The sequence below is a fragment of the Callorhinchus milii genome, unplaced genomic scaffold (assembly GCF_018977255.1).
Source record: "Callorhinchus milii isolate IMCB2004 unplaced genomic scaffold, IMCB_Cmil_1.0 Scaffold23, whole genome shotgun sequence".
Taxonomy (NCBI): Eukaryota; Metazoa; Chordata; class Chondrichthyes; order Chimaeriformes; family Callorhinchidae; genus Callorhinchus; species Callorhinchus milii.
In genome coordinates this window covers 9,317,346-9,330,950 of record NW_024704764.1, presented here as the reverse complement: position 1 = coordinate 9,330,950, position 13,605 = coordinate 9,317,346, and the positions used below count along the sequence as shown (strand labels likewise).

At 53.3% G+C, this 13,605-nt stretch overlaps 1 protein-coding gene across 2 annotated transcripts; it reads left to right on the top strand.

Moving 5' to 3' along the window:
* The first annotated feature begins 2,239 nt into the window (after window positions 1–2,239).
* Window positions 2,240–12,158, top strand: LOC103189708 (1-phosphatidylinositol 4,5-bisphosphate phosphodiesterase delta-3-like). Of its 2 annotated transcripts, none has more exons than XM_042343361.1 (15): window positions 2,240–3,520; window positions 3,862–4,023; window positions 5,549–5,777; window positions 6,120–6,249; window positions 6,361–6,586; window positions 6,871–7,072; window positions 7,543–7,687; window positions 8,133–8,285; window positions 8,507–8,638; window positions 8,775–8,919; window positions 9,197–9,313; window positions 10,038–10,216; window positions 10,505–10,640; window positions 11,467–11,616; window positions 11,827–12,158. In XM_042343361.1, the coding sequence occupies exons 1-15, from the start codon at window positions 3,421–3,423 to the stop codon at window positions 11,955–11,957; spliced, it is 2,337 nt and encodes a 778-aa protein (XP_042199295.1). In that variant the 5' UTR covers window positions 2,240–3,420; the 3' UTR covers window positions 11,958–12,158. The 2 variants fall into 2 exon arrangements, with proteins under 2 accessions (XP_042199295.1, XP_042199296.1); XM_042343362.1 differs by having other exon boundaries at window positions 3,466–3,516.
* The last annotated feature ends 1,447 nt before the right edge of the window (window positions 12,159–13,605 follow it).

Sequence of the window (13,605 nt, the reverse complement as noted above, 5' to 3'; positions counted from 1 at the left end):
TACTGTTCTTAGCCACACCTTTGGAACTCGGACTTGAGGGAGAGGGAGGGAGAGAGAGATTTATTTATAACCCCCGCAGACGGGATTCTTCCTGACAGACTGTCATTTCAAACCAAACTATTCAGTCACGAGCTGGTTGGGCTCAGGGCTATTCTCTCTCTGTCTTCTGTTGCTGTCTCACTCTCTCACTCACATTCACTCACTCACTCATTCACTCTGACTCTTACTCTGTTTTGTTCCCTTTCTCCCTCTCTCTCTCTCTCTCTCTCTCTCACTCTCATTCTTTCTCTCTCTGCTCCCCCTTCTCTCGCTTCCCCCCACTCTCTCATTCACATTCACTCTCTCTCTCTCTCTCTCTCACTGTAATAGCAATATGGAGTGGGAGTTATTAGATGGAGCGGATTTGTGGATTATTTGTGATGTAAAACTGCGGTCCGTAAATCCGGGTGAATTTATCACTCTGTGTAATGAAATCCTAAATTCTAAGTAATCCGGCGGTTGTTTTTTTTTTGATGACCTTAAACCGACGGCCTCCAACATCTCAACAACAAAAAGCCTCATCGCTCTCTCTCTCTCTCATTTTCTCTCTCTCCCAAGTCCAGATTTCTGTTCCTATTTTTTCTGCTGGGAACAGACAGACTGCGGTAATGTTTCTCTCTCTCTCTCTCTCTCTCTCTTTCCCTTCGTCTTTCTTTCCCCGCCTGCTTCTCTCTTTCTCCTTCGGAACTGCCAACAGCCCCCGGTTCTGACGAGAGGTCATCGACCACAAAACACTGACCCACTTTCCTCTCTCCGTAGACGCTGCCTGATCTGCTGAGTGCTCTTATTTCGGATTGGCCTCCTCCCTCCTCCCTTTCAAACCCCCGTCTAGAGACCTCCCTCCCCCCGGCTCGGGCCCAAACTCCTCCACGGTCAAACGCTCCGAGATGTTATCCCACGTGAAGGACGCTATATAAATGCAAGTTGTTGTTGTTGTATCTGCGGTATTATAGCCTTAGCTCTTTCTCTCTCTCTCTCTCTCACTGACCCACCAGTCACAAATCGATACCCTGACGTTGTCCACAGTTAACAATAACAAGGGGAACAAATTACGTTTATACATCTCAAATAATATTATTTCAAAACAGAGGTGACAATGAAGTCTTATAAAGGCGATACAATAAAAACGCTGCTTCAATATTATTATTTATTGTTGTTAAGTAACGGATCATCTTGTTATTAAGACGGGCAGAGTACCATGAGTGAGTAACCTTGAATAACACCATGAGAGAATAATATAAGTAATACTCTGTAACCTTGAATAAATAATAATATTATTTCTGCAGAGTATATTATACAGGTTACAAAGTATTATTTGTTCCAGGTAACTTTGAATAATATTATAGTGTCCTGCCGACCTGCTGGTGGCTCAATAACAATAAATAATAATATTATGATAAATAATAATAATCCTTCCATTCGATACAGTATCTTATCGCATCTTTGAGACGTCTCAAAGCGCTTCACAGGATACACTGTGTATGTTTTGCGGGCGAGATTAAATCAGCGCTTCTCTTACAGTACCTTTATAGACTTTATTGTACCGGTTTCCATAAGAATCATTCACTCTGACACGCCAGTCACGGACATGTCCGGGTTGGAGACGGTTGCCAACTTGGGTCTTGACGTCATCTCTGTTTGGTGGTTGCTTTTTAAACACAGTTTATCTTTTAGTTTAATGAGACTGTCTGGCACGGAGCAGTGGGATATAACTACAGGGCTGCTGCGTTAATTAATGAGTAGACGTTACATGTCTCTGTCAAGAGCCCTCAGCCCATGAGGCCCATTAGTCTCTTCAAAGGCTCTTTCAACTTTGGTCCATATGTTCTCAACCACCGCCTGTGGCTCAGGCGCCACCTGGCGGACCAAAGACATCAACGGTGCTTGGCTTTCAACTGCTTCACCCCGAGGAGGCGTCGTGTTCCCCGATACAAACCGAACCCCAGATCCCAGAAGTGTCTCCGAGCCTCAGCTTCGCTCATCGCTGCGAAGTTTAAGGTTGACGCAGAATTTTTTTTTTTGGGGGGGGGGGGGGACAGTTCTTAAATTCGTTCTTAGCTTGGCCGATAGTTTTCCGGCGGTTTCAAGTTGGTCTCAGCCTGGCTCGGTCTGTCGCTCTATTCACGCCTGGGTTCGAGATTTTGAGCTCACGGTTGAAGCTCACCACTCCAGCACGGTTTTGGGATGGGGTGGGGTGGGGTGTGGGTCGGAGGTGGGGTGGGGGAGGGTTGGGGGTGAGATGTTAAACCCAAATCCCTTTTTTGCCTGTTAAACATTCCCCGGGACAAATAGGTAACGAGAAGGGAGTTCCTCCCGGGATCCTGGCTGAGCAATTCCACGGTTGAATTAATCGTTCGCTTCAGGGCCGGTTGCGAGTGAGATTTTTGCTGCGTAAAAATCTGCGTGTCGCACTCGCCTGGACAACAAAAAAAATCAGTCATTACACTTAATTCCCTGCAAAGTACTTAAGAGAGATGTTTGATGTTACTGACGCGGTGTTAAGTGCAAGGATTAATACTATTATTCCGGTGATTGGCGAGAGCTTTGGCTTTTTTTTTCCCCCCCCCCTGTACCATAAAGGGGCTGAAAGGCAGCTGAGCTCGTGATGTGCTGTCAGTTCAGGAGTGGGTGACACAGGAAAGACAGAGGGAGGGAGGGAGGGAGGGAGAGGGAGGGAGGGAGAGAACGAGAGAGACTCAGTAACGCAGTTAACACAGGCAACTTTACGTCAGATCTGGCACATTCAGCAACTGGGAGGCTGGAGCACAAAAGGAGGCTTTGACTGCTCTGAACTATGAATGAAAACATTCATTAACTCAACAAGAAGAGCAATGGAATGGAATTAAGTTGGGGAGCCCAGGCTATTGAGGAACGAACGTGTGTTAACCGGAGCCTGGGGCGATCTGCTCTGCTTTTCCAACTGCTGTTCACTTGTGCAAAATAACACTTTTCCCCCTCCTTTAATTTGGGAACCGGGTGTAAGAGTCACATGGACCGAATTCCTGGTGTTCGGTGAAACGATTCTGAGCAAAAAATAGTTGTGATGTGAGAGGAGTCCGTGAGCAGCGAGAGACACACACACAGAGTGAAGAGTTCCAGCACAGATACAGACAAGAAGAGAGCGACCCATCCAAACCCAACCCAACTGGTCAAGACAGACAGACGGACGGACGGACGGACAGACGGACGGACAGACAGACCCGCTCTAAGGTTAACCAGAGCTGAAAGGAATCGGAGCTCCATCCCAGTGATCGGCGGAGTAACCCCAAACTACACCGTCCAACTCCATCTACAGCAGCTCGAAGATCTCCCACACACCTTCCTCCCCAGGAGACAGGCTCCCGGGAGCTGGAGGCTTGTTGCATCCACTAAGGTGACCCCATGATCGGCACTAAATCCAAGGGAAGTGAGCTGGAAAGTGAGGTGCCTGACCTCAGCCCGGAGAGAAACAAGCTGGCTTTTAAAGCCCTTAAACAAGTGGGTAAGGAATGGGTTGGGTATTGGGGGAGGTGTGGGGGGGAGGAGGTTGTTGGGTAGGGAGGGCTCTGAGACTCTACCCTGCGTGGAGGGCGCGACATAAGTGCAAGTTGCTGTTGTTGTTGGGGAGTGGGTGTTGGTTTGGGGGAATGGGGTATTGGAAGGGTAAATGTTGAATGATCTGTGACTGGAGCGGAGATGGGCTCTGTATGAATGTTCGACAGTAGGGTTTGGCTCTGTGAAGGGAGTTGGGGCTTTGATATCCAAGCCTTTGCGATGTGGACCTGCCTTACCCTCATTCTCCCCCCCCCCCCCCCCCCCCCCCCCCCCCGCGTGTCTGTCCAGGGCTCCAGGAGGATGAGGATGTGAGGTTCATGCTGAAGGGCAGCAAGTTACAGAAAATCAAGTCCCAGGTGTGGAAGAAGCCGAGGCAGCTGAGGCTGCAGGGAGATGGGTTGTCTGTCTGGTGTGAGTCCAAGTCCAGGAGAAAGCCATCCATGTCCACTTGTGAGTATCACCGGGGAGGGAGGGAGGGAGCACCAGCCCGGACACGATGGGGAGATTCATAGAATGTTACGGCACAGAAGGAGGCCATTCGGCCCATCGAGTCCGTGGCGGCTCTTTGACAGAGCGTCACTTTCACTAAACCCCAATCACCAGCTTTCTCCCCGTTACCCTGCAAACCCGTCCTCCCCAGATACCGGTCCAGTTCTCTCTTTAAAGCTGTTATCGAATCGAGAGAGAGGGAGAGAGCGAGAGAGCAGGGAATGGAATACAGAACACACAGCACAGCTCTCAAAGTCATTAAACCCATTGTGTCCATCTCTGGCTCTCGGAAACGGCTTTCGTTTAATCTCACTGCCACGCACACAGACACACAGTCACACAGACACACAGTCACACAGACACACAGACACACAGACACACAGACACACAGACACACAGTCACACAGACACACGACACACAGACACACAGACACACAGTCACAGACACACAGTCACACAGACACACAGTCACACAGTCACAGACACACAGTCACACAGACACACAGTCACACAGACACACAGTCACACAGTCACACAGACACACAGACACACAGTCACACAGTCACACAGACACACAGACACACAGTCACACAGTCACACAGACACACAGTCACACAGACACACAGTCACACAGACACACAGTCACACAGACACACAGACACACAGTCACACAGTCACACAGACACACAGACACACAGTCACAGACACACAGACACACAGACACACGACACACAGACACACAGTCACAGACACACAGTCACACAGACACACAGACACACAGACACACAGACACACAGACACACAGTCACAGACACACAGTCACACAGACACACAGTCACACAGACACACAGTCACACAGACACACAGACACACAGTCACACAGACACACAGACACACAGTCACACAGACACACAGACACACAGACACACCCTGCGATATTTTTTTCCCTGTTGGCAGCTCCCAGCGCCGTTTTCGGTCATGAGCTCCAAGTCCCAACGATAACCTTTGACTAACGAGCGAACCCCCTCTCCTAACCTCTTCCCTTTTTTTTTGGTGGCCGCGTTAAACGCGAGATCTCTCGGTTTACTGCCTCAACAGCCGGTGGAAATAGTTTCTCGCCATTCACCCTCTCAAACACCTCAGACTTCTGATCACTCTGTGTCTCCGGGGGGGGGAGTGGGGGAAGAGGACGGACATTTAGTCTCTCTTTTTCTCCCTGACTTTTTCTAACTCTTTATCTCAGTTTTTCTGTCACGCACACGTATTCTCTCTCTCTCTCTCTTACTCCCCTCTCTCGCTGTTACACTCTCTCCATCACACAAACTCTCTCTATCACACTCTTCTCTCTCTCGCATACCATCTCTGACGTTCTCTCTATCACACTCTCTTTCTATAATACACACACTCTCTCACACACACTCACCCCCCCCCTCTCTCTCTCTCCCTCTTTCTCACACTCTCTCCCTCTCCCTCCCTCTCTCCGCAGTCTCGGTGATGGAGATCCAGTCTGTGCGCGAGGGCCACCAGTCGGAGGTGATGCGGAAACACGGTCGGGGTTTCTCGGAGCAGCAGTGCTTCACCATCGTGTTCCAGGGCAACCGCACTAACCTGGACCTGGTGGCCGAGACCCCGGAGGAGAGGAGACGCTGGGTCCGGGGGCTTCACAAACTGATGGCCCGAGCGGCCGGCATGAGCCAGCGTGAGAAACTGCACCAATATCCTTTAGCGGCCGGCGCTCAGCCATTCACTGGGCGAACGCAAGACCCAGGTCCATCTAGTTCACCTCCCACCCACCATCCAGGGGTCCCTTGACATGTCCTGGCCCCAAACTGTCCGCTGTGTCCCGTAGGAACGGAGGCGTTTGCTCAGCAAGAGACTCGAGTCGATGAGTTACTTTGAAGTGCAGTGACTGTTGTCCATACAGTGTATCCTGTGAAGCGCTTGGAGACGTGATAAGTCGCTGTATCAAATGCGAGGGTTATTATTATTATGATTAATAGTTACCGGCGGTTATTAACCCCATCGTTGCTAAGCAATTTCCTTAATGTCCCATTCACCTGGATCCACCAGTACCTGCACAAGGCTGACAAAGACAACGACAGCGAAATGAGCTTCCAGGAGATCAAGGACTTGGTGAAAATGATCAACCTGAAGGTGAACGAGGAATACATCACCTGCCTCTTCCAGGTGAGTCGATGAGTGGTCCCGTCACACATACACACACACGAAAAAAATGGAGACAATCCACTGTTTGTGGGACGCTCTGCTCCCAATTTCTCGTCTCGTCTTTGTCAACAGCAGTGCGACAGGTCCAAGAGCAGCAAACTGGAGGAGCACGAGATCGAGGAGTTCTGTCAGCTGCTGATGCAGAGGCCGGAGCTGGAGGAGATCTTCAACTATTACTCGGGCGAGGACCAGATTCTGGCCGTCAGGGAGATCAGCAACTTCCTGAAGGAGCAGAAGGAGGTCCCCAGCGAGGAGAACGGCCTGAGCATCATACAAAGGCACGAGCTGAACGAGAAAGGTATGCAATTTCCTAGCATCGTAGAATCCCACTGCACATAAGGAGGCCATTCGGCCCATTGTGCCTGCACTGGCTCTTTGGAGGAGTTACCAACCGGTCCCACTCCCCAACTCCTTCTCCATAGCAGCTGTTCCTCCCAATGGGGCGAAGGCGGGTGATTGAAGGAATGGAACGGGGGAACAGGTTCGAGGGGCTGAAGGGCCTCCTCCAGTTCCCAATCGCTCCCTTTCCTTCACGGTTTGAGACCCTAATAAAAACCTATTCATCCTGTTTGCCATCGGCAGCGAAACAGAACCAGCTCCTGACCCGGGACGGGTTTGTGATGTACATGCTCTCGCCGGACGGCGACATCTTCAACCACAGCCACGACCTGATCTACCAGGACATGGGGCAGCCCCTCAGCCACTACTTCATCTCGTCCTCGCACAACACCTACCTGATGGAGAACCAGCTGGGAGGACCCAGCAGCACTGAGGCTTATATCAGGTACTCGTTCGCCCGCTCTCCACCCCCCCCACCCTTCTTATATCATCAGTAGGAGGAAGGTTGGAGTCCGAGAGAACTTTGGGTGAAAAAACAGCCTTCGGATCATTTGATTTCAGGCCTCCTCAACGCTCCCCCAACCCCGGGGTATTGCACTGCGTCCCACTGACATTTACACTGTGTCGCGGTTTTGCCCACAAAAGCGCGCAGTCACTCCACTTTACGGTGTGTCCCGTGAAGCGCTATGAGACGTCTGAATACCGTGATAAGGCTCTGTGTCAAACGCAAGGATTATTATCAACTCTCAGGCCGTGCGACGAGGTTCATTCGTAACCCGTTTGGTTGTGTGAGACGGGGCTGGTGGTGTGCTAACATTGCGCGTGTGTGTGTGTGTCTGTGTGTGTGTCTGTGTGTGTGTCTCTGTGTGTGTGTCTCTGTGTGTGTGTCTCTGTGCGTGTGTGTGTGTGTGTCAGAGCGCTGTTGCGAGGCTGTCGCTGTGTGGAGCTGGACTGCTGGGACGGAGCTAACGGGGAGCCCGTTGTGTACCACGGACACACCCTCACCTCCAAAATCCTCTTCAAGGACGTGGTCACAGCCATCCGCGACTACGCCTTCAAGGTAAGGCTCCCGGGGCCACCGTGTTGTCGGGAAACAAAATGCTGTCGCGGTTAAATTGTTCAATACGTCTTGTATTTTGAATTAGCAGTGAGTAGGAACCTGGTTGTTAGTTGATTGGAGGATCGCTTTCCCTCCCCCCCAAAAAATAACGATTTGGTCGCTCGCACAACTGTGCGCGGGTGGGACGCTGCCGTGCGCGATTGGCCGCCGAGTTTCTCCCACAAAATACACAGTCACTACACTTTACAGTACACATCCTGGGAAGCACTTTGAGGCTTTGAGACGTCGCAACAACATGATAAGGCTCTACATCAAATGCAAAGATTATTGTATATTATTATTATTATTTTGGTGACGTGACTTACTGAATGCTTCGCTGTAAAGTTCATTCAATTCCATTCTCTCCCTCTCCCCCCCTCTCTCCCCCCCTCGCTGTCTGTGGTAGATGTCCCCCTTCCCCCTCATCCTGTCGCTGGAGAATCACTGTGGGGTGGAGCAGCAGATGGTGATGGCTCGACACTTCACCAACATTCTGGGCAACTTGCTGGTCACCGGCCCAGTTGACGGCAAAGAGCCCGAGGAGCTGCCCTCACCCGAGGTAAGCCCGGCCCGGCCCGAGGTTAGCCCGGCCCGGCCCGAGGTTAGCCCGGCCCGGCCTGAGGTTAGCCCGGCCTGGCCCGAGGCTAGCCCGGCCTGGCCCGTGTCCTCCCGTGTGTCTGCGGTGAGGGTGAGGAGCATTCGTGCTCTGACGCTGATGCGGCGACTGACATTGAGCTGCGAGGCTGTGGTCAGTCAGTCAGTCCCTCCTCATTCCCGCAGGAGCTCAAAGGGAAGATTGTGATCAGGGGCAAGAGGCTGACCGGCTCGGGGGACGTGGACTCGGAGACTCCGGAGGAGGAAGAGGAGGAGGAGGAGGAGGAAAGCGTAACAAATGAAGAGAAAAGCAGGAAGGTAAAGGGAGAGGGAGAAGGGGAGGGGATGGGGGAGAGCTGCGTTGGGGACGGTGGAGGGAGGGGAGGGGGAAGTGTGGGGGGTGAGGGGGAAGCTGAGCTCCCTGTGTAAGCCAAGTCCGCTGTTGGTTTTGCAGAGAATGACCCAGGAGATGTCTGAGCTGGTGGTTTACTGCAGGAACACCCGATTCCAGGGCTTCGAGGCTGTGTGGAGCCGGCAGGTGGCCTGCGAGACCTCTTCCTTCTCAGAGACCAAAGCCAAGAAACTGATCAATGATTGTGGTGAGAGCCCCCTCTGGGGATTGAGAGGGGGCTCTATGGAGAAGGGAGAACAGCACCCGTTCTGTTCTGTATCAAAATTTATCAGCCCTGGTGATGGTGGTCAAGGGGTTGGGGTGGGAGTAGGAAGAATGTCCTTTGGGTTCGTTCTCCCATAAGTTTGGTTTGGTTTTGGACGTTTGGATGTTAAAGCAATGTCTGAGATCCATTTCACTCTCTCTGTCTCTATCTCTGCCTCCTCTCTCTCTCTCTCCCCCCCCCTCCCCCCCCCACACCCCAGGGACCAGTTTTGTCCGGCATAACACCCTGCAGCTGTCCAAGGTCTACCCTCTGGGATCTCGCATCAGCTCCTCCAACTTCAACCCCCAGGACATGTGGAACGCCGGCTGTCACCTCGGTGAGACTCCAGAGGCCGGAGCTTCCACGTTCGCCTCTCACCCCCCCCCCCCCCCGGTCAAAACAATCCGCGTGTTCCGTTCGGTGCCCGGTGCCCCACAAAACCCCAGCGAGCCTCTAAGGAATTGCTGTCCATAATAAGCCTCGCGTTGGTTCCGTCAAAGCCACGGCCAGGGATGATGGAAGGCGAACTGGACGGACGGACCTCGGTTACTCGCTTTGCAAGTGAGAGACCTGAGTTCAATTCCAGGCAGAGGGCGAAACCTCGGGCAAGTTTCCTTACTCCACACAGAGCCTAATAATAATCCCTCCAAAACCAAAAACAATAATAAATTGGTCATTTTCAATCTACGACACTTTGTGGGACATTGCTGTGCGCCATTGGCTGCCGCGTTCGCCCACAAATATACAGTCAATTCACTTTACAGTGTGTTGTGTGAAGCGCTTCGGGACGTCCTCCCGACGTGAAACGCGCCATATCAAATGCGAGGATTATTATTATTATATCGCGCCCCATCACGTCAGGAGCACTTCCCAGGATTTACTGCAGTGACTGTGTGTTTGTAGCCGGACAGTTGGGACTCTTCCCTGCACGAGGGGAGCCGCACACACACACACACGCACACTGTGGTCACGGCGCGATCTTAAAAGAAAACCTTAATTCTCCGCTCGTTGAAGGGAAACGGGAGTTTAGGGTTAACGCCGTCTGTTTCTCTCCTCTCCAGTTTCCCTGAATTTCCAGAAGTGCGGAGCGGAGATGGACCTGAACGAGGGAAGGTTCCGGCAGAACGGTCGCTGCGGTTACGTGCTGAAGCCGGACTTCATGAGGAGCAGCGACTCCGCATTTAGCCCCACAAAGCCCGTGCCGGGGGCCGGGCTGGACAGGAGACAGCTGGTCATTGATGTAACTTTACCCCACGTGTTTGGGCGTCAGCCTCATTTTCTCCCCTTGTCATTTCTGTCCATCTCTGCCCAGTGGCTTTCCCCCTCTCTCCCTCCCTCCCTCTCCCCACCGCCCCCCCCTCCCTCTCCCCACCGCCCCCCCCTCCCTCTCCCCACCGCCCCCTCCCTCGCTCTGTATAACTAGTTGCTGAGTATTGCTTTGTGTCTCAGTGTGGTCTGGGGAGGGGGGAGAGGGGATGGTTCGCTGGTGTTGCAGTGCTCGGACTCTCTCTCTCTCTCTCCGCGACAGGTGATCACAGCTCAGCAGTTGCCCAAAGTGAACAAGACCAAGAAGAACTCCATCGTGGACCCGCAGGTGAGGGTGGAAGTTCACGGTGTTCCCGAGGACAACGCGTCCGGAAAGACGGGATACGTGACGAATAATGGTGAGAGCAGCGAAGGGGTGGGGAGGTCCCCGGGGGGGATTGGATTGGGGGGGTTAGGGAGGAGGATTCAGGGGCTGCAGATATTTAGATGTTTGATGATGGCCGAAAAAACACAGTCACTACACTTTACAGGATATTCTGTGAAGTGCTTTTCAGACGTCTCAATGAGGCGATGAGGCGCTGTGTCAAATACAGAGTGTATCACTATCTCAGGGGGGAGGGAATGAGGGTCAGTGTGGCCGAGGCTGGGGGCGCGCTGCGGTGAGGCTGTGGGGGGGGGTCAGTGTGGTGAGGCTGTGGGGGGGGGGGTGGTCAGTGTGGCGTGGCTGTGGGGGGGGGGCTCAGTGTGGTGAGGCTGTGGGGGGGGGGGTCAGTGTGGTGAGGCTGTGGTGGGGGGGGGTCAGTGTGGTGAGGCTGTGGAGGGGGGCCAGTGTGGTGAGGCTGTGGGGGGGGGGTCAGTGTGGTGAGGCTGTGGGGGGGGGGGTCAGTGTGGTGAGGCTGTGGGGGGGGGTCAGTGTGGCGAGGCTGGGGGGGGGGTCAGTGTGGCGAGGCTGTGGGGGGGTGGGGTCAGTGTGGTGAGGCTGTGGTGGGGGGGGTGGGGGGTCAGTGTGGTGAGGCTGGGGGGGGGGCAGTGTGGTGAGGCTGGGGTGGGGGGTCAGTGTGGTGAGGCTGTGGGGGGTGGGGTCAGTGTGGTGAGGCTGTGGGGGGGGGGGGGGGGGGGGGTCAGTGTGGTGAGGCTGGGGGGGGCTCAGTGTGGTGAGGCTGTGGCCGAGGGGGGCAGTGGCTGCTCACCGCTCGGGGCTGATGTTGGTGTTCCCGATCGCAGGCTTTAACCCGGTGTGGAACGAGGTGCTGAGGTTCGGGATCAGCGTTCCCGAGCTGGCGCTGATCCGCTTTGTGGTGGAGGATTACGACACGGCCAGCAGCAACGACTTCATCGGGCAGTTTACCCTCCCGTTCACCAGCGTCCAGCAAGGTGCGCGCACGCGTGTGTGGGGGGGGGTGCGGGGGTATACACGTTGCCCCAAAATATATACCGTGTTGACGCCAACGCACACTGTTCCACGTTTCCGTGAGAACTCGATCAATCAGGACCATTCTCGCTGCTGAGGATTCTGTTTATAACAACCCCAGTGTTCCTCCCGGCCCCAGGAACCCGATTAACTGTTCCCCGTTTCTCCCGCAGGCTATCGCCACGTCCACTTACTGGCCAAGGACGGCACCTCCCTCTCGCCGGCCACCCTGTTCGTCCGGATCAGGATAGAGAGCGAGTCGAGCGGAGACGGTGACTGTGCCCAGCCCCCGCCCCACATTTGACTGTTTTCCTCCCCCCTGCCCCCCCTCAATCGCACAGTGGGGGGGAAGTGAGACAGACGAGGGAAATGTGAAGCATTTCCGTCATCCTAATAGACTCCAGAGGTAGCAATAGACTTTAACGTCCTCATCGTTGGCAGGTGTTTAAATTAGATATTTCTGTGTTCTGATGGTGTGTGCGTGTGTGTGTGTCTCTCTCTCTCCTGAAGGTGTTGACTCTTTCTTGGGGGCGGGGGGGGGGGGGATTGATTGGCCTCTTGGCATCTCACCCGAGTGGTTGTCCGTATCTTTCCGGCAGAGTCGTTTTTAAGTCAGACATAAATGGAGAGGTTTGGGACAAACCGAGAACATCACCTTCTCACCCACAACACACAGTCACTCTGTTTTACCGTATACCCTGTGAAGCGCTTTGATCAGTCTCAACGACTGGAGAGAGGAAAGAGGGATCAAAAGCTGTCAAACAGGGACTCACCCCACAAAGACAGGAACCTCATCAACCCCCCACCCCTTTGCTGCTCTTACTTACGACCCCTCAGCCGATAGGCTTTGGGTTTTAGTCTGACTGTCCTATTCAACAGTGTGAACGGACGGGAATAAATATTTGCATTTGATCCCCGTGTGTTCGCGTCTCAGAAGCTCGTCACACAGCCCAACTTATTTCGAAACAGGAAATGGGTTACCTTGAGGGCAGGAGGCCAGGGCTGGTTTTAAAAAACAGCTCGGAGCTGCGAGCGAGTTGCACGTAGCGCTAACGAAACCGGAGCGGTCACCACGTTTGTGGTCACTCTCAAATGAACCCAATCCGTTTAGAAACCGGAGAAAGAAAATGGCTGCGTTTCAAGGTAGCTCTGTAGGCTGTTTATTGACTTGGCTCTGCTCGCCGATTCCCGCTCGTCAGGCAAACAGATCCCCCCCCCCCCACCCCCACCCCATCCTCACCCCGACCCGCTCACGCACCAGCAGCAAAAGCACGAAGACATCTGCCGGGTTTGCTACACGGACGCTACAGTAGAATTTCATTTCCGATTGCACACACAAAAAAAAAAAGCATTAGGGCACGAATGAAGTTAATCCAAGGGTCAGTTTCAACCCAACGGCAGTTCAGAGTAAGAACGTTACTCACCTCGTGGACCTGTTGACCATTTATGGTAGTGGATCGAGGGAAGAGAAACGTGTGGTGGGGAATACTGTGGCGTTCACACACTGGGAGGCTACAGGCAGCTTCATTTCAAGAGGATTACATTGCTCCCGGACACTCACCAGTGGCTTGTGTGAGCACCGACTCAGACTAGATGGGCCTATTACTGAGCCAAGTCACTCTTGGTAACTCCGTGACAAATCAGGCCAAGAGCTGCCATTTGAAAGCTTGTGGTTTCAGGTTAGATGGTACATCGGGATATTTACTTCTCTCTCCCTTTACCCCCACCGCCCCCCCCCCCAACCACACCCCCTCCTAAAATTCTTAAATCTAGGTATAGATTTGTTTCATCCACAAAATATACAGTCACTCCACTTTGCGGTGTATCCCGTGAGGCGCTTTGAGACGTCTCAAAGACGCGATAAGGCGCTGTATCAAATGCAGGGATTATTATTATTAAAGCCACAGCAAAGAAGGTCCCCAAATTGCACCCCCCCCCACCCCTCCACCTCC